Below are 26,284 nucleotides of genomic sequence, written 5' to 3' on the forward strand. Positions count from 1 at the left end.
TCCAGCAGCTTCTAGGAACCAGCAGGAGCAGTCTGCTCATCCACCAGGGAAAGCAGTGTGCTTCCCAAGCCAGCATGTCACAGATACGTGCATTTAGAGAGAGCACTTCATGCTTAAAGCTTTAACTAACTGATCTTCTAGCTAAATAACACTTTGCTGATACACAGTGTGGTCCTCCTTACATTTCAAGCCCTTGACCAGATGCTCCCGTAGAATGGATACTATCATAGACACCCATTTTATGTTTGTTTCATTCAGATTTTAAGTAAAATAATAGCCCAAATGCTGTAAATTCAGCTCTACAAGATACACACTGCCTGGAACACTCCAGCTTGGAACCACCTGAACATAGGAAATGTGACACTATCACTGCCTTCCAAAGAGTTTAAATATCTTACCTGTGACTGTCACCAGCATGGAGGCCACTAGGGGCCGATTGTTGTCCAGCTTTCGGCTCAGCCGCAGCTCACCGCTTGACTGATTTACAATCAACAAGTGCAGCTCGTTGCCCCGCTCAAAAGCGTAGAAGAGCCTGTCGGACACATCTGGGTCATAGGCTGGGATCTTCCCTATGATCCCAGAAGGGAAGGTGTTGGACCTGTTGGAAATGTAGTTGTTGAAGAGGATCTGGAAGTTCTTGAGGACAGGGCTATTGTCATTCTGGTCAATGAGCTTGATGTGGACTGTGGCTCTGCTGACAAGCGGGGCAGACGTGGCCTGGACCACAATTACATACTCGGGTTTTGTCTCATAATCCAGGTCAATCAAGGCAGTGAGTTCCCCAGAAAATATGTCCATCTGGAAGATCTCAGGGATGTTGCCTTCCACGATCTGATACATGATCTGGGCATTAGGTCCCTCATCTGGGTCAATAGCTGTGATCTGAGCCACCACAGAGCCCACAATGCTGTTCTCCTTCACCAAAACCTCAAACTCTTCAGCGGGGAAAATGGGGGCATTGTCATTCACATCTTGAACAGTGACTTGAATGTTGACAGGGGTTCTTTGTGGGGGGACCCCTCTGTCCACAGCATAGGCAGTCAGCTCATAGACTGGGACACTCTCTCGGTCCAGCCTGCGGACAGTGCGGATAATCCCAGAGGTGGGCTCTATGGTAAAATCCCCATCTCCATCCTCCCCATTCTGGAAAGTGTACTGTACCCGCCCATTGGTGTGGGCATCACGGTCAGTGGCCGAGATCTGGAGCACGCTGGTGAACGGAGGAGCATCCTCTGATATAATGCCTTGATAGTGAGCACTGACAAAATGAGGAGCATTGTCATTTACATCATTCACCATGATCTCTACATAAGTGGTGTCTGCTTTCTGAGGGATCCCATTATCTTTGGCAGTGATGGCCAAGGTGTAGGTGACCTGGTCTTCATAGTCCAGCTCTGCCTGTAATGTGATGGCGCCTGAGTCTGCATCAATACGAAACTGAGGAATGTTATCCTCTAGGTAATACGTGATCCTCGCATTTTCCCCCACATCATCATCAGTGGCACTGATCACCACCACAGTGCTGCCCACAGGACGGTCCTCATTAACACTCACTGAGTAGTGGGCACTCTGGAACACAGGCCGATGGGTGTTGGCATCTGTGATGTTGATATGAATGTGGCAGTTGTCTTGTAGGGTCCGGTCAGAGGCAGTCACTGTCAACACATAGCGCCTTTCTTGCTTATAGTCCAACGGTAGAGAGAGAGTGATCAGCCCCACTCCTCCCTGACTACTGATAGAGAAGCGGTTCCGGGTGTTCCCCCCAGTTATCTGGTAGCTAATGGCACTGTTCACATCCCTGTCAATTGCTGTGACACTGAGAACACTGGTCCCTACTGCAGCATCTTCATTTAGTCGGATGAAATACTCCTTTTGGGTGAATTCAGGTCGGTTGTCATTCACATCCATGACAGTGATGGTGACACTAGCAGAGGCAGATAAGGATGGAGAACCATGGTCCCGAGCCTCTACCCCAAAGAAATAGTGCTCCACCGACTCACGGTCCAAAGGGCCACTCACTGTGATCCACCCAGTGGCACTGTTCACCACAAAGGGGGTGTCAGCTGAGACCCCAGTTAGCTTATATTCCAGACGAGAGTTCTCCCCATAATCTGCATCCACTGCCTGGATGTGGATCACTGAATGGCCAAGGGGGGCATTTTCCAGGACAGAGATTTGAAAAGGGGTGCTGACAAAAATTGGGGCATGATCATTAATGTCCACCACTTGGATGCTGGCCATGCCAGTGTTGTTAGACAAAGGAGGGCGCCCTGCATCCTGAGCACGTATCCTCAGGGCATATTCACGTTCAACTTCAAAATCTAAAGGTGCCACTACCTGTATTTCTCCCGTCACACTGTCAATGGAAAATTGACCTCTGCTGTTCCCACTGATGATGTTATAATGGACTAAAGCATTATTGTCTTTGTCCATGTCGGTGGCAGTAACTTGCAAGATTTCCGTATGGGGTCTTATATCCTCTCTCACCTGGACAATGTAGCGCTTTTCACTGAATTGAGGGGTATTGTCATTCTCATCTAGAACAGTGATATAGACTTTAACTGTAGCAGATCTGGGCCCAGGCTCCTTACCCTGGTCATTCGCCTCCACCACCAAAGAATATTTTTCCATTTTCTCTCTGTCCACTTGCCCACTGGTGGTGATCAGCCCTGACCTGGGATCTATCTCAAAAACAGAGTGAGCTGCTTGTTCATTCACAAATCGATACCTGATGTTTGCATTGGGTGGGGAGTCCACATCTGTGGCCCTTAGCTGTAAGATAGGGTAGCCTTCTTCTACATTTTCCCTAATAGTCTCTCTGTACTCACTCTGCTCAAAAACAGGGTCATGATCATTTTGGTCAGCAACAGTAACAGCAATCATGGTGGTGGCAGACAGGCGGGGGACCCCATGATCCACAGCAGTAACCCGGAAATAGTGCAGGTCCATAGTCTCTCTGTCCAAAGCTTTGGTGGTGGTGATGAGACCATTCTTGGGGTCAATGCTAAACAGCTCCATAGACCTGCTATTCATCAGGGCATCCATGGAGTAGACTAGCTTCCCAGCCTCTCCAGAATCTGGGTCTTGTGCTGCCACAGTTATCACAGGAGTCCCTGGAGGCTGGTTTTCAGCCACCTGAACCTGGTAATTATACTGAGGGAAGTGGGGGTGGCGGTTGGCTGCCCTGCCAGTCCTTAACAATGGTAGGAACGCACTCTCCCTCCTCCTCCTCTGCTTGGCAGGCGCATAATGGGGTAGAGCAAACTGCATAGCTGGACTAGACTTTAATGGCAAGTGAGCAAGGAGATCCTGGGCTGACGGGCTCCCAAAGGCCACGGCAAAGCAAAGAGTTTGTAAACACCCTTTGGTGGAATCAAACAGGTGAAGAAACAGACAGGGAACCCGCTTTCTGGGCGGCGAGCCTGGCAGGCTCGGAGCGCCGGCTGGATCGGGTCCTGGCTCCGCTCCGGGAGCTGTCCCGGGAGCTGGTGGTGCTGAAACGGCCTCTTCCAACTCCCCAGCCTCCCTCTGCTCTGGAGGATCTTCCTCCGAGCGCACAGCCAGTTCGGGGCTGGCCTCCCAGCACTCACCGGCGCGCCGGCAGGACGTGCCCCCGTGCGGCTGCCTCCCTGCACACAGCCCAAGGCAGGTCAGTAGGGTCAGCCACTCCCTGCGGCTTGGCGGCCTGAGATGCATCTTTGAAAACCAGGAGCGGCACTCCGAGGCCGGCGGGTCCCTCTCCGGGTGCCGAGGCTGCCAGGTTTCCAGCGGCCAGGGATCCGTGCAGTTATACGCGACGGGACTGGGCACTTGCATTACGCACAGCCTCTCGCCGTGCAGGGAGCGCCGGGTGCCCTCCGCAGCCGCGCTCGGCCAGCCCCCGGGGCAGCTCGGGAGCCCCTCGGCAGCTCGGAGATGGCTCTGGCTGGTACAGCCGCAGCAGGCTCTGTGTGTCTGGCCGCCCACACTGTCCAGGGAGCCAGTCCCATTGTCCGGGCCCGGCCGCTCTCCGCTCGCCTCCTCCGCGGGGTTCCGGATCCCGCCGCTGTCTGCCCCGACGGAGGCGAAGGTGCCTGGGCGCTCCGGACCGGCTCCGCTCCTTGTCTGCTCAGCGAGCTCTCCGCCTTGGTGCCACGGCGGCTTGGGGCAGCCGTTCCCTCTAGTCCTGCGGCCGGGGCTCGGCGCGGCTACCCAGCCGCCGGGACTCTGGGTGCCGGGCTGCCCAGCGCCCTTCAGTGCCAGGACCGGCAGCTCCGGGGGCAGCGCCTGGACGTTTATAATCCACAAGCAGGGGGGGCCGCCGGCCTGCTCCCCCTGGGCAGCTGCTGGGCTCGGAGTCCTCTTCGTGCCCCACACCGGGGGCCCCGAGCCAGCTGAGGGAGCACCCCAACCCCGCCGCCGCTTCCCCGCCAGGGCGCCCCACCGCCCCCCCGCCGGCCGGAGGGGGCCTCCGCAGCGACACCCCCTGCCCGCCGCCAAGCCCCCGCTGCCCGGGCCGGCTCCGCGCAGCCCCCCCAGGAGCACTAAGCCCCGCCAGCCGCCCCCCGCGCACGGCAGCCCCCTGCCCGGCCCCTCCTGCTCCCGGCTCCCCCCGGGCTCCCGCTTCTCGCGGCGGGCGCAGCCCCCGGGCCGCTCGGCTCCCCGCTCCCCCCGGCCGAGGGGGAACAAAGGGAGGAGGAGAAGCAGCAGCAGCAGCCGCCCCCGGCGGCTCGGTCCCGGCAGCGGCGACGGCGGCTCAGCCATGTTCCCCCCGACTCCCTCCCCGCCCGCGGGCGCCAGGCCCCAGCGCTCCCTCGGCCCCGCTCCGCCTCTGCTCTGCCCCCGCCGCCCCGCCACCATCTACAGGCGGCGGCTGCCTCCCGCGCGGGCCGGGCTGCTCCGCGGCGGCGGCATCGCCTCCTCCCGCAGCCCCAACATGGCTCCCGGCTGCCCCGATGGTCCGCTCCGCCCTCCTGCTCCCCTCCCGCCGCCCTGCAGTGGTAGCGCCCGCCCGGCGCAGGCGGCAGCCGCCGCCATTTTCACTGTGGGCAGCTGGGGGGGGGGGGGGGGAGGCGGGAAGCTGGCGGAGCTGGCCAGGGTGCTGAAGGGCGTGTTTCGCTGCGGCGGGGGAGGGGCGGCGCGCGCAGCGGAGGGGGCGGAGAGAAAGGCAGTAAGGAGCCCTGGGTCCTGGGGGGGGGGGGGGGGGGAGAGAATGCAGGGGGGAAGGGTGCGGGGTTCTGGTGGGGATGGAGGGGAAGGCGATGAGGATTGCACTGCGAGGAAGGGGTCAAGTAGGTGCAGGAGTAGGCGATGGGGAAGGGGAGGGGGGGGAGTGCGGGGAAGCCAGGCAAAGGAGCGGTGGGACTAGAGGAAAGGATGGATTGGGGAGCTGGGAGGCAAGGCAGGGTGCCAGTGGCTGGAGTAGGAAGACGGTGCATGACTGGAGAGGATGAAGAAACCCTATTCACTTCTTACCTACTCCCCCTTCCTTACCCTCCAGCACTAGCTAATGTAAGAGAAGGGCTAAGTAGTCCACAGGCCACTGCTTGCCCTCCTAGGCCAGATCGGAACAGGTAGGAGGGTGGTTAGATAACTCGACATATCAGTCCACAAGGAGCCTTCATCTCTGTTCCTAACCAGCATTGCATATCACCCCTACCTGAGTTTGTCTGATACAGAAAAGATACAACTCGTGCTCTGACATCTTCCTTTATAAACTAAAAACACACAAGCAGAAAATTACAGTACATTCACATGGATTGCATTTCTCACCCCCCCCCCCTTTATTTTTCCCTAATTCCTGCCTGATCTGTCCAGCTCTTTTGCTTCTTTTCTAGAAGTGCCAACATAATGGCTACTTCAGATGCTGTTTATACTACCATATAATTTGCACAGTGAATTTCATAGCCAGGGGGTAGATGGAAATGAGAAGAGGAGGTGCACACAAACTCAGATCTGCATCCTCGCCTTTTTTGATTAAATTTACCTCTCTAATATTTTCTCCATCTTTTAGAGAATAGATAATAGGAATTATATTTCCTTGAACCTTGGGAAAGGAACTGAATGATGTAATACAAGCTAGAACTAGTCATCCCTATAAATTGTCTGAGATTACTCCCTCAACCCCCACCTAAAGACTCAGACCTGACAATAAACAAAAGATGAGTAATCAGATAATGCCGAGTTTTCAAATTTCATTGCACTGTTACCTCCTCACAACAAAAATTACTTCACAACCCCAAGAGGGAGAACTGAAGCTTTGGCCCATCTGAGAGCCCAACAGTTGCTAGTGATGGGGCCAAAGCTTGATTCTCACTGTTTTGGGTGGAGGGTGAGAAAGCTGAAACTCAAGGGCTTCAGCCCCAGGCTAGGGCCTGAACCCTGAACACCACTGTCCAAGACTGCAGCTCTTGGGCTTGGGTGCTCAGCCGTGGACCTCAGTCCAGGTCCCATGAAGTCTAAGCCAGTACTTGCAATCCCATTCAAAGGGAGTCACAACCCACTTTAGGCTCCTGACTCACAGTTTGAGAACCATTGCGATAATAGTGTATCACAAACACTGAATGTCACACAACTAGTTTTGTAATCTGGATTCAGTTCTATACTCCCAACTGACAAACATGATTCCTCCCATCACCATATGGTTGCCTTGAAATTCTTCCTTCCTTTGATCATTAGAGGGAAATGTGCTTCCTGCAGGCACAAAAGGAAAACCAGAAACTAGGGCTGAGAGAACAGGGACCAAGAACATTGGGAGGAAAGCAAATGACCAGAATTCCATTTAAATTAATGGAGGATACAGGTCATGCTAGCAAATACATTATCTTTCACCTACTTCCTTACCCCTTGCCCATGAGTCACTTTCAGTTAATCACCAGCTCCAATAACGCTTTTATGAGGAGGCTAATTTATGTATTACAGCAAGCTCTGGGATCAGTTTCATCAGATACTTCCTGGAAACAGCCTGTCAGACAAATTACAGAGCGCAGCCTTCTTTCACTTTCAATTCTAATATAAAATTTCATTGCTCTTTTGTAGCTTATTCTTTCTGCTAGCATATTTAGAGTTGTACCACACAAGAAACATTAAGAGAAGATATTAAAGACAAGAATAAATTATATAAAAGGAGGTTGTCCCTCATGAGAAGCCTTCACCCTAGCCCTGGGCCAATGTAAATAGAAAAATCACATGGGAAATCAGACATCAGAAATGACATGAGAGAAAGCTAGATTAGATCTCCTTCTGGCCATTTCCCTCTCTTTTCTATCACATCCTCCCTATGATTTCAGAGCTCCTAGACATATGGCTTGCCAACCCATATGAGATTTATGACTCTGAAAGTAGCCACTCTCAACTTTATCACTAGAAGATGCAAGCAACCTCATAGTGGACAGTTACGTAAATTTCCCCTTTTGGCATCTGCTTATTTCTAATCCCAAGCAGTTAGTAGTTGGTTTATGCTTTGAGGCATGTGGGTCTCTAACACTTACATTATTTTAATTTTTTTCTAGCAATAGTAACTAGGGATGCTCCTATTATTTATCTAAAGATTCAATCCTTTTTATGATACCTTCACAGGAATTTAAATTTCAAGACGGAGAGCCAGAAGCTCCAGAGTTCTTATTCAAACTGTGACAGTGACTTCTTCCTCAGACCTAGCTAAGTAAGAACTTACTTGCTTCAGTTTCCCCATCTGCAAAATGGGGATAAACAGTATTGACTTAACTTAAACACAAGGGCAATGTGAGGCAGTTAGGATGACCAGATGTCCTGATATTAGGTGTTTGTCTTAGTTATGCAACTATCCCTACCACCATCCCCCTCTCAAAATAAATAAATAAATAAATGGGAGGGGGGTGGGGCCTGATTTTTCACACTTGCCAGCTGGTCGCCCTAGGCCTAGGCATAATCTACTATACATTTTAGGGAGATGTGTCTCTGTCAGTCCGTCCATCCATTTGTTCAATAATGCCTGCTAAATGGACCACCAAATTTGGTATGCATAATTATAATTTAAAGTAAGGTCAGGGTTTAGTTGTGCCAGGACAATGGGATGTGTATGGAATGTGATTATTTCACATCAAATGGAAGAGGAGGGCTCTAATAACAGAACTCTTATACTGCAGAATGATCACAGGGGGGCAGCAAGCGTGCCAGCCCTAGGGGGCAACTGTCCTGTCAGGCACCAGGGAGAAGCCACTGTCAGGGCAGCATGGTCCCCCACACCTGCCAACCCCCTGCCCTGACTCCTGTACCCCCACCTTCCCAGCCCCCTGCCTTGAATTCCTCCCCACCTCAACCTTGATTCTTGCTTTCCTCACACATCCAGGCCCCTGCCCTGAGCCTCACATCACCAAGTCCCTCCCCTGACATTTGCATCACCCCTATCCACAGCTTGCTGCCCTGAAGGACCCAAGCAACACTGGGTAAATCTTCTAATCAATGACTATTTGTAAAGAGCTGAGCATTGCTATTACAGAGGATTTATTTTTAACTCAAACCTCCTTAAGAGATTTAAACTCTAGATGTTTCTCAGACACATCTGTGCCACTGGAGCAGAAGCGATGCCCACTATTATCGTTTTTAAGAACTGATCACGGGCTAGGGCACCCCAAGGGTTAATACTCCATTGCCAGTTCCAATGATGGCTTCAAATGGTACAGCCCTGACCACCCCTAGCCCTGGCATGTGGATGGCACAGGCCAATGCTCCACTGGCTAATAGGCTGCTGCAGAGGTTTAACAGAAGCAGGGCTAGGAAGAGAATTCAAATCAGAGCCTCATTGTCCCCATTATCACAATGGAGAGAAACCACCCCCTTCACTCACACCAACACCTAGCAATGGCCATTGAACCAGTCCCTTTTAGTCTTATAGTTTCAGATTTGGAGTTTACACTGTGGAGTCAGAAAAAGCAGGCATTCTAGTGCCTTGCGTTTCAAATCAGGTTTCCCCACACTCTGTACCATGGTCACTTCCCACTTGCAGAAGAGAAGACTGGATTAATATTTAAATATCTGACAGGTTATAGCAATGACTGTTGATATAAGACCCAGAGGCCCAGAATACAGAAGAAGATCTAAGCAATAATTATTTACTCAATGGAGATAGCATGTAATGGGTTCGGGCCTATTTAATCTGAAGTGTAGACATTACTCTTTATTTAAATTTCTGCATTTAAATAAGGGAGTGATCTTGCCTTCTTGCAAAATCCAATTATGCAACACAGATAGAGATCACCTTGCACAGCCCAGTCAATTACTGATGTGAAAACTTTAGGACCTGCTTAAACAGAGGGGCACAGGAGAGAAGCAAGAAGTTGTTGCAGCTCACCTCATTTGAAAGGTTCCTTTAAAGTTTAGCTCTTCCAGCTAAAAAGGAATTTTATGCAGTAGGAATAGTCCTTTGGATGTGAATGGAATAAGTCTCCATTCACTTTGCTATCCCAAGAACATGTACCGACCATACTTTTTAAGGTAACGTTGTTGTTATCCCCGTATAGTCATCATAATATTAGCAAGCAGTCAGAATATACATGACTTGGAGTTTACTCACTGGCCAGCATCTACAGCAGATTGCATTTTGTTTACTTTTAGCCGGTACAAGAAATGAACAAGCAGGAGAACAAAGAGTTCTAATCTGACTTTACAAGTTGCTAGCGCTGATTACATGTAGAGCTTGAACAACTTTGTCTAGTACTATACACATTTTTCTGAAATGGGGTTCTGAAGATGACTAGCTTCTAACAATATTTTGTATTGGGAAAGCACTGCACAAGCTATATACATACTGCAGAAGCTGACATTTGATTTTTCATTAAAATCCTAAATATAAACATCATAAAACTTAGGCACCAATATCACAGTGATGGGCTGCAAATAATGCATCAACACATTTGGACAAGGGTCACTAAAGCAAACCAACAAAACTGTAGTGAAAAAGGTAGTGTGATGGGCAGTAAAAGTGGGAAATATAAATTCTACTTCAGCCCATTTCACTGGCTTGCTGGAAAAATTATTTGGCTACTTTCAGCTTCAGTGTCCTCAGCTGTACTATGGACAATACTTATTGACCGTTGTGAAGCACTTTGAAATTCCTTGTGTCATGTTTGTACAGTACCTGATACAACAGGTCCCCGATTAGAGCATCTAGGTCCTACTAAATGAGAAATTCCAGACAATAAAAAGGTTCTTTAGAAGTTCTGAGTGTTATCATGAGGATCCAGCCTTAAAGCCACAAAATCGATTCTGTTCCAGCTTGTCTTCCTGTTCTGTTTACATGAGGAGAGAAGGAAAAAGCTGAACTCAGATTGCATTTCCAAGGCAGATCTGTGAAGAAAGAATGAGAGAAATTAGCAATGGAAAATGTCATCCAGTCTGTCTCCTCTGGGGGCCAGTCCAGACACTTGTAAGTGCCACGTCCAAGTTCTTCGTGACCTATCCCCACCCTATTGTAGATACATCTCATTAACCTCTGTATTTATCATTTTCTCACTGAAATTTTTATTTTAACTTTGTATCAATTCCTTTTAGCATTGTAATAAGTCTTTAGCTTTGATGTATTAAGTCCTTTTATATAGAGACTTTGTATATTTTCATATAGAACAGGGGTGTCCAACCAGTTAGAGACCAAGAGCCAAAATAGCAGTGGATAGAGTGCGAAGAGCCACATATTATATATTTATTTTTACATATCTATATATAGAAAGATAGATAGATACAGTACACAAAATGTAGTGATAAAAATAACATTACAGAAAATTTCGTACAAAAAAACAATACAAAAGTCTCTAGTCACTTAAAAAAATTCACGGCCAGTCCATAGATCTTCAGGGTACTTGACAAGGAACAAATATCAAATTAAAACAAAACAAAACACCTTTTAAAAATACAGTAATATTCTCTCTCTCTCTCTCACACACACACACACACACACACACACACACACACACACACACACACACACACACACACACACACACACACACACACACACCATCCCCACCATCTATTTTAAATTTAACACTACTGCCCTATTATGTCCCATGAGTTTTTTAAAATTAAACCGAACAGAGAAGTAAATTAGCACAATTTGAAGTACCTGTCTCAGACTGCAAATATAAGAGGCTCAGAAACAATAAAGGAGAAACTCATCTCTCAGAATAATTGCTTCAGCCTGGCAAACAATAACCTTTGAATGTTCTTTAAAGAAACACAGTGTAAACCAGGTACATGCGGATTCTTTTTTTGCCCTGGAATTTAAATGTGACATCTGTGTTGGCTGCCTTATTCTGCATCCATGAAGACTTTGAGTTTAAGGTGCTTCAGCTCCACCTTCAACCCAATGCCCCTCCCCTCACCCCCAGAGAAGGCACCCCCACCCCCTGCTCTAACCCAATCCCGCTCCCCTCTTCCAGAACCAGGCACCTCCCCTCCCCCAGAGCCAGGCACCCCCAGCCCCCTGCTCTAACCCAATGCCCTTCCTCAGAGCCAGGCACCCCAGCACTCCCAGCCCATCCCCCACTCCAACCCAATCCTCCTCCCCTCCTCCAGAGCCAACACACACACCCCAGCTCTAACTTAATGCCTGGGTCCCAGAGCCGCTGCCACCACACACTTCTCCCTCCAGGTGCTGGGGTGCATGCGCTGAGCGGCCGGCCGTGAACACGCTCTGGGACACTGTGCGCAGAGAGGCCTGGCCGTGAGCATGCGCTGGGTGCCTTGTGCAGAGCGGTTGGCCTGAGCAGTCCGGGTGTGCGCTCAGAAGCAGCAGGAGCCACATTTTTTTAAATCAAAGAGCTGCATGCGGCTCAAGAGCCATGGATTGGCAACCCCGATATAGAAACTTTGTATTCAGTCTTTTGACATAGAAACCTTGTATCTTGTAGACTTTGTACCCCTTTTTGTTTGTTTGATTGTCCTGTTGAGTGAACGTGTTACTGGATAAGGCATGAAAGACAAGCACCTCTGGGCACTTGCAAAGGTTGGAGAGGGGATGGAAGTCAGATCCAAGAACAATGGGACCTGTGAAGTGGGCTCATTGAAAGAAGACTGGACATATGGACCAGAGGCATAGTGAGGGTGTTATGCGCCCAGGGGCAAAGGCAACATTTGCACACACACCCCCGCAGCGGGGCCCCAAACCTGACACACAGCTGAGCCCGATCCTGGGTGAAGGGGAGGGAGCTTGTACCAGGTCTTCCCCCACCCCCTCTAGTTTGGGGTGCCGCATGCACTAACGCATCAGCGGAGGAGGGTTGGGCTCAGGGCAGAGAGGTGGGGAGGAGGCTCCAGCCAGTGGTGGCAGGCAGAAGAGGAGCAGGCGAGCTGAGGGATGACGGAGCAAGAAGAGGACGACTAAACTGGCACTCCCCCCCCCCCCCCCCACTGAAGTACTGGAGGTGCCCCCTGGGACACAGCCCAGGCGTCTAGCAAAAGCACAGACCGTGCCATGCAGAGAACAGGCTTGAAATCTGTCTCTAGCCCCAATGGCCGAGAAGTGGAATGGTGCAGAAATGGGGGTGGAGGGCTTCACGAGCTGAAGGAGGGAAGCCTTGCTGCTGGCCCAGCAATGTAGTGATGAGAGCTGCACTCATCCCTCCACAGCCAGCTGGGGAGGGGGGAAGGACTCTTGCAAGACAACTCCCTCCTGAACTCTTGGGTAGGCTCCACAGGCAATGCTGGAATGCTGAAGCAGCAGGCTCACTAGTAATACTTTGGGTATGTTCAAGGGCCTTTGAGAGACATGGACCAAGCGATTTGTAGTTGAAAGCAGAGCAGAGCAGAGATGGGTAAAATGTGTTACCACCGGTCACTGTTGCCTCCCTCCATAGCTCCCTCCAGGTGCTATTTAAAGAGCACTAGGCTCCAGCCAACATGGTACACACATGAAATGGTAGGTGCTAGGAAATCTGTTGGGAACATTTTCTTCTCCTGGCTCCTGTGTCTGCCCCTAGCTGTGTGGAATAGTAATAGAGACGTCGCCGTGTTAGTCTACACGGATGTAGCTACAGATGTAGCTGTGTGACGCTGCTGTTTTCCTCCCTGCCCTTGCAGAACAAGCTAAAGGGCTAAGCTGGCTCCCTCTGAAGTGCCAGCTCCCAGGATGGGAAAGCCGGTGAGCTTGAGGAGACTCTCATAATTAGGGTAACTCTACTCTGGCAGGCCATTTGGGTCTCAAGACAAAAAAAACAAACAAAGCAATAATAGAAAGACACACCCACCCTGTGCCATCTGCAACAATAGGCAGGACTGGATAGTCTGGTGGGCTGCAGTGGTTAGAGGTCGATCACAGCGGCACTATTCCACACTTCTCTAGGTCTAGGAAAGCCATTAGGAATCAGGTAAAAACACATGATATCAGTAACAAAGCATTGTGCCAAAAGACAGCTGTTTCAGAATTTCACAGCCCCAGAGTGTCTGTGCTCTAATCTGGATTTCAGTGGTCAGGCATCGGGGGTGATTTTGAATTTAGATTTTTCAGTAAAACCCATTTAAAAGAGGCGGCTTTTTTCCATGAGAAAAGGAGCTGAGCAGAGGTTGATATTATCAGGAGGGCAGAGATTCTCCAGGACACTGCTAATAGGATGCCAGGCTATCTGGAATATAACAGCTGCAGCCATTTAGCTTCTCCTCTGAGCACAAGTCTGCATGTGTGCATAGCCCTGATTTCATTAATCTGTTTTTGCTCCCTGGCAGGACAATCTAACATTTTACAGGAAGAACAGGACTAGAGGGGAAGCTGCCCTGCCAATTGTGGAAAAAAAACACCCCAACTTTTAATTTTGGGGCTGCTCTCAGCAGTAGTGGTTTATTACTTTGTCAGTCTCATGACTTAGTTTTAATCTCAATCAACTAATATTGCCATCTAATCCACTGAAGCCTATAATAGGCTTAGGAATAACAGGGGTTTACATCCTCATTAGTGTTCAGCACTAGATGTCAGAAGAAAGTAACAGCAGCAGTCACTTCTAAGAAAGTAAAATCCAAGATCTGGCTGAGAAGCTGGGGGGCTGGGATGCAGGAGTGGGCAGAGGATGTATAATGAAGAGGAAAGTTGTGAAAAGCCTGAGTCTGCAAAGTGACTATGAATTTAGTCCCACTACTGTCTATAGTGGTGAGTATTCACAAGCAATGTTCCCTCTAATCTTTTCCATTCACATGCAGAATTTGTAATGTGCATCGAGGCATATGCAAATGTGCACCACCAGTAGAAACAACACACCTTGCTGTGGGTACTCAGCTAATCAGCTGGGCAACATTTTAATCTCTCATGAGTGGCCACACAAGTGCACAGCTCACAGGGAACACTGATGCCAGGTAATTTTAAGGCAGACACTACCTCCACCTCTATGCCATTTGCAGCTTGGCCTCACTGACAGCACTTCCCTAATTTGCATACTTTGCAGTATATTGATATTAGGGATCTTAGATGTCATGTAATTGAATAGTTATATAACTGCACCAAATCTTATTGGTTACAGGACTATTCAATAGTTCCCAGGGGCAGGGCTAGCAGCCAGTGTGCTCCCAGCCTCGCTCCCAGGGAGTCCCCTGCCACACCACACTGCTGCCTCTGTATCAGAGGCAGCAGCAAGGGGTGGCAGGCAGGAGCCTTCCCTGTGCTTCCTGATGAAGGGGAACAGCCAACAATGTTCCCATAAGAATCAGGGGAATGGGGGTAGAAGAGCTTTAGCCCCCTAGCCCTCCCAAAAGGGCTCCTGGGTGGTAAAAGGCTTGGGGTTGGGGCACATCTGGAGGGGGAAGAGGAAGAGGAGTATCCCAGCCAGCTCCTTCTACCTGCCTGGTGATTTCTGTCTTTTTTCTGTATGGTTTTATGAGAAACAAGCCCATTATAGCACATCCCATTTTCCTGGCACAACCAAACTCTTACCTTGCTTTAAGTTATGATAAGGGGAGGCTGCATAGCAAATTTGGTGGGCCTAGTTCTTTCCTTTTAGGAGTTCTTGACTAGATAGAGACACAGACAAACTCAAGTATATAGTAGATTTAATACCCGTGGTTTACACAGAGTAGCCACATGCTTTTTCTTCTGTTCCCCTCATTCCTTCCCACTGTTTATCAGCTTCATTTCACTGTACTTTGTCTATCTTACATGGCCTCTGAGAAGGGCCTCGTTTGCCATCTTGGGTGCTATGAAAATAAATCCAAAGCGATAAAGGCTGTTGGTGATTCCAGCGATTTTTCATTTCTGAAATGCAAATGTAGAACATCATGTACAGCACTGATGCAACCTTAGGGAGTACGGTGCTGTGGACAGTTGTGGGTAACCTCAGTTCACACACACACACACACACACACACACACTTACTTCATCAGCAGTCACTAAAATACTTTAATAAGGCATATGAGACCCCACATTCATTTGTACAAGTCAGTTTCAGCTTTTCAGCAAAACAATGCACACACTGCTCTGGCTGGTCACCAACACCCCAGCAGCAATACAGAGAGGGGCAAACTGGGAAATTTCAGCTCACTTCAACAGCAGACATCTAAGCAAGAACACTTGCTGCCCAGGGTAGCTTCTAGGGACTAAAGATGACTTGGGAAAGTGATGGCCAGGCCTCCCCATGAGGAGAGTGTTGGCACTGCTCAAAGAAGACAAACAAAACTAATAAGGCCAGTTTGGTTTGTTATGGGTGTGATGTTTCAAGTGGTATCTCTAGGAAAGCTACAAGTGGCAAGTTCCTGAATGCTCTCCCTCTTCTGGCCACCCTCTCAGCCAGCTAGTCCACAACATAGGCCTGGGGAACTGCAGGCAACAGGATTTTCCTAGCACTGCTCTGCCTTTCATGCAAACAGTATGCTCTTTATTCTACCCAAGGCCAGGAGACCTTTGGCTTGGTCTCTCAAAGGCCCAGATCACAACATGCAGGTTGGGCAGGTATGGAGCCATCATTTGCAGCCAAAGAACAAAAAGCAAAGTTTCAAGGAGAGAGGGCAGCTTGTTTGGGGGAAGGAATGCGACCCCCTTCCCTCTCTCCCCCTCCCCGAAATACAAGAGGCAGAAAACTTGCACAGAGGTGCAGAGTTTTGTTTTAGCCTAAGATCACATTTAGTCTCTGTCCAACCAGACACACCCCAGCAGATTCAAATACGCTGCTGTCTCATCTTGCTGCACTTAATTGGACAGCAGGCTGCTGGTATCACATTGCAGAGTGCATTGTGGGAGAGCAGGGATTAGGCAGCTGTGCAGCCAAGATGGACACACAGGAGTCAAAGCTGACAGCTATCTGGGAACCACTTGAACACACACAGTATTTCAATTTCTGTGCAGTGGTCATTCTGTGTACCTGCAGTCTAGCATTGTTAGATACTGGGGTTGGGAAAGGCAATTAGTGAGCATGCATATTACTAGGCAGGGACAGTTTCCCAAGGTAAAGGCACCGAAGGGGTGGTGGAGCACTTCATGCAGGCTGTCAGGGGCAAGTGAGAGCAGCAGGCTGCTGGGGGGGTGGGAAGGACAGAGCAAATATCCTTAGGAAAAGGAGAAATCACATTCTAGGTACCCAGCTGGGTATGGGGAAAAAAAAGATAGTGGGACCTGGCACTGGACAGCTCAGGAGACAGGTCACATTGATACCCAATTAATCTGTGTCAGAATGGAGGATGCTCACAAGAGCCACCGCAAGCACCTACGGACCAGAACCACTCACAAAAGCCAAATCCGGGGTGGAAGGGGTGGTGCTGTGAGCTCGCCTCCCCCGCCAGCTCTTCTGCACGGCTCAGAGCTCGTGGCGATTTAACGGACCCTGGGCAGTTTCCCCCTCTCACTGTGAGCTTTTGCCCCCTCTTAAGAGCTGTGGTGCCCCATGCTGCTGTGCTGGCCCCGCCATGGTGTCGTCACACGGGTGCGGCACTGGACGGTGCAGGCACACGGCTCACACTAGCTGCCGCTGCTACAGTGATTTAAAAGCGGGAGGGAGCCCTGGGACTCCCCCGGCTACCGCAATGTTAACTGCCATGATTTAAAAAAGTGGCAGGGAGCACTGAGCCCTTTTCAATTGCCTGAGCCCCTGGGCAATTGCCCTCTTCCTACCCTCCCCCCTGTGGCGGCCCTGCCTGCAGCAGCTTTGTGAGAATCTGAGGGCTTGCCCCATAAATTTCCGAAGAGAAGCAAGTGGAAGACTCCCTGCATATTCCATACGAAAACCCACGACACTGATTAAGAGACAGAGCACAGCTCAGCCATCATTTAAGAAAGACCCACGGTATCCCTTCCTGCTGCTGTGCACAGAGCACCATTTACACACGGTCCCCAGAGAGCCAAGGAAATCAGTCACCGTGATAGGGCCAGTCCATCAACCAGAGCGCCAGGCCGGTGCTTGAGAACACACAGGGAGCTGGAGGACAGCAGAGTGCGGCAATAGAAACGCACCCCCAGGAAGAAGCCAGCATCTAACAAGGCCGGGAGCCAAGAGAACACAAACGTCCCAAGGTGATTTCAAGGAGGCTCGGGGCTCCTGCTGGTCACCCAAAGCCCATTGGGAATGAGGAAGGAGAGAATCGCTGCAGGGGAAGAGGCCGAGCTCTGCTCCCAACGGCATCTTCCCTTAGAGACGTCACTGAGGCTGCACCTGATAGCCCAGGGGGTCTCGCTTCATTGCGCCATGACCCCCTTCTGACCACAAAGCTACTGCATCACCCCATCAGCCCGAGCCCCATTGCCATGGGGCTCAGGCTTCAGCTTCCGCCCCAGGGTCCAGCAGGACTAATGTTGGCCCTGGCAACCCTATTAAAACGGGGCCACAACCAGGTCCAATGATGGCACAGGAGGCAGTTGCCCTGGGGCCTGCCGATTCAGAGGGGCCTCGGGCTCCAGGTGCTGCCATCAACACTGTGGCACGACTGCAATTCAGGCAGCACTGAGCAGCACCACGGAGCCACCCACCACACCACCCTGGGCCCATTGGTGGCTGTTGGCCCTGCTGGCTGCAACCCACTTCAGAGTCCCAATCCACGGTTCGAGAACATCAGTGATAGACTAGAGTGCATTGGCTGTTGTCCAACTATTCCAGTGTCTCTGGTTAACCATGTTGCAACAGGAGACCCCACACCTGGGCTCACTGAACTACAAGGCTACACAACAGCTGTCCACCCTTTTCATACAGTGCCCTGGAAATCACTGATCGACCCGCTCTCTGTACTGCTAACTGTTCCTCCATACTCTGCCGGATCTCACTCCTAGGAGGAGCAGTGACACAGAACAGCAGACAAGCAGCTTTGCTGAAATGAATAGGGGTGGATTATCAACAGCCGGCACCACAAGCTGCTTTGTTGAAACTTAAGTCCTGGGTTTCAGTCTGGTGTTTGATCCTGGCCTGGCAAACAAACAAGAAATGGAGGTTTCCTAGCCAGTCACTAAATGGTTTTAAGTTAAATCCCACTTCATAAACCCTGGGCCAATAGACTGCAGGTTGCACCTCTAAAATCCAGGATTCTCTGGTCCAGCAACATCTGTGGTCTGGCATGACCCTGGATGCTCCAGGACCAGAATCCCAGTGCACTGCAGGGGGACGGAGCCCAGGAGCCAGTGCATGTCTCATTGGGCTGCAAGGGGTGGGGGCAGAGTCCCAGGGAGTGCGGGCTCAGCAGGGTTATGGGGAAGGTGGAGGATGGGAGATCTGGGCTGGTGTGGGAGGGGAAGGGAGTGTGCCAGGAGCTGGCGCGTGGCTCAGCAATGCTGGGGAGGGGATAGGAACTGGCGCACAGCTTGTGTGGGCTGCAGGGGAAGCTGGGAAGCCTAGGGGGGCGGAGTGGGAAGGGGAGGGAGGAGTGGCAGCAGGGGGGGCCTGAAACGTCCTTCCCTGGTCCAGAAAAATCCCTCATCTGGGACCAGTCAGGTCCTGAGGGTGCTGGACCAGGGCGGTCCAACTTGTACAGTCATGGGCTTCATCTGCCCCAGAGGTGTCACGCAGATCCCGGCAAGCAGCGCTCTAGTGCCTGCCACACAGGTGGCCTGGATGAAGAAAATAAAGTAACAATCCTGCATGAGGAAGGCAGGAAGAGAAGCTGTGCTTGAGAAATCCCCAGAGATCTTAAAGGAGGGGCAGTGTAAGTGCCAGCCCATAACAGAAATGTCCTAGACTAATGAGAACCTCAGCCATCCAACTGATTGCACATCACACTTCCTTAAACACAGGGTGTGTGTCAGGAAATCCAATGGGGGGAGTGATGGTTAGAAACATTAGGAGGCTTCCCAGTGCATTTGTTCTAATTACTCAGTTCATGTCACTGGGGAGGGCTAGGAATCATCAGGGCATAGACACAGTGCAACAGTTGCCACTGACTCACTGCAGACAATAAGACCCACGCAAAGGATCAGACACAACGGTAGCTTCCCTTATGCCAGCCGCCGTCATTCAGTGCTGGGGCACAATGAAAACACACAGCTGAAGAGATGCTGGTCTAATAATGGCCCATTAAACATAATGAAAACTCAAGTGTGTTATCTGCGCCTGTCACCTGCATTCGGCCTGGGAAGGCTAACCAGGCTCCAGGATAATGAGTTTACAGAGGGGAGGCTAGTTTGATTGCTGAGGCCTTTTCTCTCACTGCAGTTACACTGATTAACTGACAGGGTTCCCATCCACCCGGAAACTCAATGACTGAGGGAAACTGCACAGCTCCTCGCCATCCTGGCTGGGGGCAGAGACACTCTCCCCGATGGCATCCTGTGCTCACGAAACGCCACAGGCAGATATCTTCTGCTCCTTCACTTCACAGATCTCCTGTGGTAGAAGGGTCAGGCTTTCCCAATCCCATTGTTCCTGTCCATTTTCTCCCACATCACGAGAGGGGAGATCCCACACCTGGGCTCACAGAACTACAAGGCTACACAAAAGCTGTCCACCCACTCTTTTCATACAGTGCCCTGGAAATCACTCATCAACCCGCTTTCTGTTCTCCGCACACTGCCGGATCTCACTCTTAGGAGGAGCAGAGTGACACCCATTGACAGACAAGCAGCTTTTCTGAAATGTGTAAAGGGCGGGTTATCAACAGCCAGCAACACAAGCTGCTTTGTTGAAATGTAAGTCCCGGGCCAGGTGACCCGTTTCATGATGTTTATGATCAACCTTTCATATTGCCAAATCCCTTCCCCACCCGCCCCAGCCAGAACCGCTGAGATCCAGGGAGCGCACAAAGGGATCCTTTGCCACAGAGAAGTTTGGGGCAGCACAAGAATCCTTCAGCTCCGATCAATGTGAACAGCAGCTTTCATCACCCTGATCCTCAGACTGCCCCCATGCATGTGGCTGGAGCTCCCTAGCCCACATGGGGACCTGGTGCACACTATTCTCCAAGAGGTGCCAAAGCAGGTTTTGCTGGAGTCCTTGGCACAAGAGGAGACAGTGCTGAGAAGAGCTTCCTGCCCCAAAGTACAAACTCTCCTGCTGGGCCGAGCTCAGACAGCTCCTGACACAGGGAGAGAGAGCCTTGAATTCCAGCAGCCTGGCAGGGGACCAGGAGCCAGTAGGAGAAGTGGTCTCTAACAAACTGATACCCAGAAACATTCTCCGCTGCGCCTGGAGCAGAAGTGTAGAGAGGAAATAGAGTGGCCTTGAGACACAGCAATATGGGGCGGGGCTTTGACAGGAGGCTCGTTGGGGAGCTGCTGACCCTCTTACTGCCTTCTATATGAGCTTCTCTTCTCGAATAAAGCCAGAGCTCAGTATCGCCCTGGCATGCATTGGGGAACCCGTGCTTGGGGGAAGCCCTCTCTTGTGCTGGCAACAGCGCAGGGCGTTTCACTGGGGAAGCTGCCCCACTGGGCTAAGTCTTTCCCGCCACACCTGCATACAGCCCCTGGGGATCTCTGGCTTAAGTTTGGTGGCTCAGGCCCTGCGAGGGGTCGAACAGCGAAGAGGCCATATTTTCCTGCCACTTTGTTTCCTTCATTCCGTTTCCAAGTACACCAGACGAGCTTCCTTGCACGTAGCATTTCCAAGGTTCAATAGGGACACTAACCAATCTTCCATTGCCATCTTCCTTGTTGGCCTGATTTTGACAGTCTTCTGGATGGGCAGCCCACAAGTTCAGAGCAAATGTTCGCAAAGTTAGAAGGCAAAACTTACCTATTTTCCTTAGCCTGGAATAGTCACCAGTGAGATGCCTGCAAGAAGCAATTCCAAGCACTTCATAGAGTGTAAACACTGAATACATTCTGATAAACGAATGCCTATCCTGAGCAAAACTAACATACAAGCAAGCTGGTCTGGTCTCCAGCTATGAGTTTGTCAGTTCTTAGCCAACGCCTGCAGCCTGGGCAAGAGCTGGCATCTGGCCTCCCACCACCATGGGGACTCACAGGCATCAGTGGCCAGACCAGGGCAGAGCCAGTGTAGCTCCACACCAGGGACTGCACGTGTCCCATCGCAGTGTTGCCTCCCTGCTCCCTACAGTTCCAAACTTTTTGCCCCTCTTGCCTGCTCCAGACACAGGCACCGCGGCCCAGCCCCCATTGAGCGGGGACCTGATCTGGCTGCCACCAGTGGAGGAGGGTGTGAAGGCCTCTTCCTCTCTCGCTGTGATGCCCAGACCTACCACATGGCATGACTCAAGACGGCAACTGTCCCCCCCAAGAAATAGTGCCCTTGGTGGGTTTTGTCTGAGAAGGGAGGCTGGCAGGCAAGCCCAATGCTCTGGGAAATTGTCCCCCCTCAGATGGGCTGAAACAGAAAGGAATTACCATAAGCCTAGAACAGCTGTCAGAGCCCGGCACTCCAAGTGCCAGCCAGAGTCCTACCTCCCAGGCAACTGACAGCTCTCACCAGAGCATTCAAAACACAGCCATCCTAGCAGGCCGTATTCTAACACCCACCGTATCCCCACCTCCCTTTTATCTACCCCATGGGAAGGGCTGAGGCTCTGGGAACAGATACATAGCTAACTTCAACAGCAGCAGCTTGATTCCATAGTGCTTAATGAAGACCCTTCAAATCTTGGGTGAAGCAGGCTGCCAAGTGAGGTGGAAGCTCTGCTGGAATTAGACTGAGGATGTCTGCACTGGAGGACGTGACCTGCACTAGCATTCAACTCAAACACTTAAGCTACCAGAGAGAGGAGAGTTTGCAGGCTGCTGAGTGCAACATGGCGAGCAGCACAAAGGGGCTGGAACAGAATGGCTGGTTGCTGCTGTCCATTCCAGGCTGGGCAGAGTCCTTTCACTGGAATCTCCTCCCCGAAGAATGGGAATGTTCCCATCTTTTACTCCTTTCTACTCAGAGGCCAGAGCAGTTCGCTTTCTCCATCCCTGCTTTCCCCACCCTTTGCTGGAGACTGGGGAGGGGAATTGGGTTTGGGCTTCCTGTATTTCCCTGCATAGAGCTCCCGTTTCTGAAAATCAGCCTGCATTATGGTAACTCCCACTAAAAGATGTGCAACCACATACTTTGTACTAACATGTAGTGAACACAATCAAGCACGGGGGCGAGCGGCTCATACAATTTTGCACTGCCTTTCCTCAGTCCCCACAAGAAGATACAAGAATCTCAGACAGTAACCGGATGCAGCAGACAACAGAAGTGTTCTCAGGAGTCCAGCTTTTAAGACGGTTTTATTCCTTTGCAGGTTTACATTTATGTTAGTGATTAAGAAAATACAGCTCCCTTTGACCTTCAGACATTCTGATTGGGAAAATAGATTGGTTTCTATCAGGGTTGCCTGTTAGCTTTGGATCCTCTAACACTGATTTCATGACTCACCCCCTCTTTAGGCTGGAGGGCCACCACAAGATCCCTTTCTGGGCTTCACACCAACATCACACGTGGGGCCCAAGTCCTCACCACACAGACTTCAAGTTTTGCTCATCCAGCTGCTAACAAACCAACCAACAGCTGCCTAAGTGTTTCCAGTTTCATTTCTAACAGCCTCTACGCGAAGCCTGTGCAGAACAAGAGATTACAGACCCATGTCAGCCTGCGACCACGTCCGTAACACACAGATTAATCCTTTTCACTAGAGCCGAAGAGACGCTGGCCCTCCAAGCTTATGCACAAGCAAAGCTACTGGAGACCAGGCTCCAGCAAGCTTCAGGCTGCTGGCACATGGAGAAGAGGTACAGTGAAGCAGAACCAACTGCTACTAAGCTCAAGGCAAGAAATCCACAGGTTTTAAAAAGAGAACACCCCACGGGCCTAGCTACAATACACACCTCTGTGGTGCTCCAGAGGCTGGGAAGACATTAGGAGACATGCTGCAGCTTTCAGTTAGCAGGGCACACCTTAGTGCTGCATCTAGGCCAGATGCCTCTGCAAAAATAACACTGCCTGGACAAAGGTTACTACTCTGCCAGCACAGTGAGACACTCCCAGTTAATCATCACTACGGGAAAAAGCAGCTGCTGGACGAGGCCGTTAGCACCCCAGGTGCTGGGCTGTCGCTCAGAGAGAAGCCAGGGGACAGGAGGAAGTGAAAGGCTCACTAGACGCAGTACTGGAGACGCAGCTAGCTAGCTCCTTTGCCAGGACTGCAGCACATTTGCACTAGCAGCAGAAAACAAAACAGATGTTACAAAGGCTTCTTCAAAACACTGGCCTACTCCACTTGGTAATGCAGGGAGAGATGTGTGCCGGGACAAGGGTCAACCAAGCTACAACCAAGGCTTTTTACTTTGGGACCTCAGACCCCAGCACTGCTAACCATCCAAAGCCAGCCAGCAGCCAGGTCAGGAAGTCCCTCACTCATCCTCTGTGCCATCACAGAGCTGTTGGCTGATGAATGCCTTCAGCCCCAGTCAGAGCGTGGCACTAGGGCCAATCGTCCTCTTCCTTCCATGCCCTTAAAATGCTTTCTGCTGGGGTGTTCTATCACTGACACTTCTGCAGGGCCTGCCTGAACCCTCGGCCTCACCCGGAGGAATAGAAAGTATAAGCAGGACTGGAAGGGGATGGGAAAAGTGTCAACATGAGACATTTTTGTTCCAAGTGGCTCTCTCTTCCAGTCCAAGCCAGTGGCCAGTTAGCTGGTGCCTGGCAAGATTTCTGGGAACTCCTTATACATTTCCCAGATGATCATTTTGTCCATTTGGCACTGCTGCCCCTCCTCTTCCTCAGCCAAAATGCGCTGCAAGGTACCCTGCAGGTCAGAGAGGCGATGCTGATGCTGCAGGTAGGGTGTGGAACGCATGATTGCATGCATCAGAGACAGATACTCCATCCTCAGCTGCGGGGGGGGGGGGGGGAGAAGAGAGAGAAACAATGCAATATTTAGAATGAGACATACAACCGTTGCGGCTTCCAAAAAGCATTGCACTGAACAGATGTTGCTGTGTTACCACCAAGAGCGAGACTCCAGCATAAGCACCTGCTTTTCCGTGGGACTCATTAGTATCTATGGCATCTCGGTGCTTTTCCCAGAGCAGCTTTCAACATTTACATCCACAGACCCCCATCATGTCCTTCTAGTGAGGGGGCTAGAACCAGGAACTCCCTTCCCCTTGGGAGTTCCCAGAGGGAAGGGGAAGCCACCAGTTACCCAGGTGGGGAGTGAACACAGCAAGTGGAAGTAGAAAAATGATTCTCATGGGTAAGTTCTTCCTACAGCTTTCTGAGAGTGGAGGGATGGGAACATTTTCCTGCCTTTCCCCATTCACACATGATCCCGGCTTCCTGATCACCAGTCCCAAGGGCTAGAAAACCTCATCAGCAATGCAGGGGCTCTAAGATGATAGGAGAATGGGCAACAACTCTCTAAAAGGAGTGGTCAGTCAAGTACCCAGACTGTGTCATTCCTCCTGCTGCCACAAGGGCAGACTGGTCCTGCCACACGCTCCGGTCCTGTTGCCAGAGAGTACAGCCCGGACTAGAGTTGCTGAGCTAGCAATGGGCCGGGGATCCCAAGGAGTGCCTGTGCGCTGTTTGGCCTAAGGCCAGCCTGCTGAGCAGGCTGAGGACAAGAAAGAAAAGGGACCCAGAAACCCCTGATTAGCCTACCCCAGGGCACCACCCATTACTCCTCCGCGCCATTCTGCTTCACTGCTAGAAACCTCCTCCTCCCTTTCCCACCATGGCTGCGGGGAGCAAGAGACCTCATCTTCCATTGCTCTGTGACGCCCTCTTCCACCCCAGTCCCAGCCCTAGCCTCTCTGGCTCAGCACCTTGTCCCCAGGGGAGAGATCCGCAATCTGCCGCACAGTTATGTCGATCATCACCATCATGTCCGTGTGGTAGAAGATGTTTGCGGTATCCTTGCTGGCAAAGATGTCCTGAAGGAACTTCAGCACTGAATGCGGCGGCTGAGGCTGGTGCTTGAAGATGCAAACCGGATCATCTGGGGGCCAAGCCGGGGGAAGGGATGGAAGGCAGGTTAGTAGAGAAAAAATGGTCTGTGTTAAAATCTAGAGTCGGCATTTGTTCAAGTCCTCCAGCCACCTTTTGGGGTAAATCTCCGCACCAGGACAGAGCCAGGATTTTACCTCCATGTGCCTTACTGAGGACATTTCCCGGAGGTAGCACGGCAACTCCAAAGCGCTAGTTCAGACACTGTGCCGTGCCTGGGAGAGCACCGGCAAGCAGTGTGCCTAAGGCAGGGCTGCATAATTGGGATGAGGGCTCTGCAGGGCACTGGGCTAAGATCAAACTCATACGTTAGTCTGAGTATTGATCATTATTTGTGTTTCATTAAAACATCCCAGGGAAAGCTCATTACTTCAGCACCACCCAGCACCCCACAGAACTTGCTGGTCTCCCTGAACAGCCACCCTCATTTCCTTCTCCCTGGTTTATTAATTTTGGTACAAACCCCCCATAACATCCTGCTGAGCTTGTATTGGAAATGAGCTTTCACCATGGAGACCAGGCTAATCACCTACCCAGAAGCAAGAAAATAATAAAAGCCTCCACGTTTAAATAGGCCAGCCGCATCTCTGCTCTCTTCAGAGCAAAATCTTCTCACACCCCCACTTCTGAAGTGACTCTGGGCCCTCTCCTCTGCCAAAGGGGAAGAAGGAAGCTAGACTAAGTCTCACCAAAAGGTATAAACTCCTGTTGGTTTTTGCAGCTGCTCAGGGTGAGGTGGTCGCCTTGGGCAATGGGGCAGTGAAAGAGTTAAGCAAAGGCTTTGGAAGAAAGTCAGGTGGACAGCATGGGGGCCGTCCGCAGTCTGACTGATGCGGTCCAAAACCACGATTTACAACCCGGAAATGAACTGAAGCCAGAATAAAGAACTGCAAGTATCAGACACAGGACGGGTTATTTAACAGTATGTCAGCAAAGCAAAGCAACAGGGCCCCTGTGCCCCAGAAGGTATTAAAAGGCACAGTGCAGTGGCAGATCAAGGGGTAGGA

The 26,284-nt window shown here is 50.9% G+C and overlaps 2 protein-coding genes across 5 annotated transcripts in view; both read right to left on the reverse strand.

The window, feature by feature from the left end:
• Nucleotides 1–4,921, reverse strand: part of CELSR3 (cadherin EGF LAG seven-pass G-type receptor 3) — a 76,558-nt gene extending 71,637 nt beyond the window's left edge. For both annotated transcript variants that reach the window (XM_075938834.1, XM_014577431.3), the window contains exon 1: nucleotides 399–4,921. In XM_075938834.1, coding sequence (XP_075794949.1) covers nucleotides 399–4,839 — 4,441 coding nt within the window. In that variant the 5' untranslated portion in view covers nucleotides 4,840–4,921. The remainder of the gene's footprint in view (nucleotides 1–398) is intronic.
• A 17,615-nt stretch (nucleotides 4,922–22,536) lies between these two features.
• NCKIPSD (NCK interacting protein with SH3 domain) overlaps nucleotides 22,537–26,284 on the reverse strand; it is a 100,033-nt gene continuing 96,285 nt past the window's right edge. For all 3 annotated transcript variants that reach the window (XM_075938842.1, XM_075938841.1, XM_075938843.1), the window contains 2 exons: nucleotides 25,097–25,269; nucleotides 22,537–24,162 (listed from right to left, as the gene is read on the reverse strand). In XM_075938842.1, the coding sequence (XP_075794957.1) occupies nucleotides 23,959–24,162; nucleotides 25,097–25,269 (377 nt within the window). In that variant the 3' untranslated portion in view covers nucleotides 22,537–23,958. The remainder of the gene's footprint in view (nucleotides 24,163–25,096; nucleotides 25,270–26,284) is intronic.

The sequence above is a fragment of the Pelodiscus sinensis genome, chromosome 11 (genome assembly GCF_049634645.1).
Source record: "Pelodiscus sinensis isolate JC-2024 chromosome 11, ASM4963464v1, whole genome shotgun sequence".
NCBI lineage: Eukaryota > Metazoa > Chordata > Testudines > Trionychidae > Pelodiscus > Pelodiscus sinensis.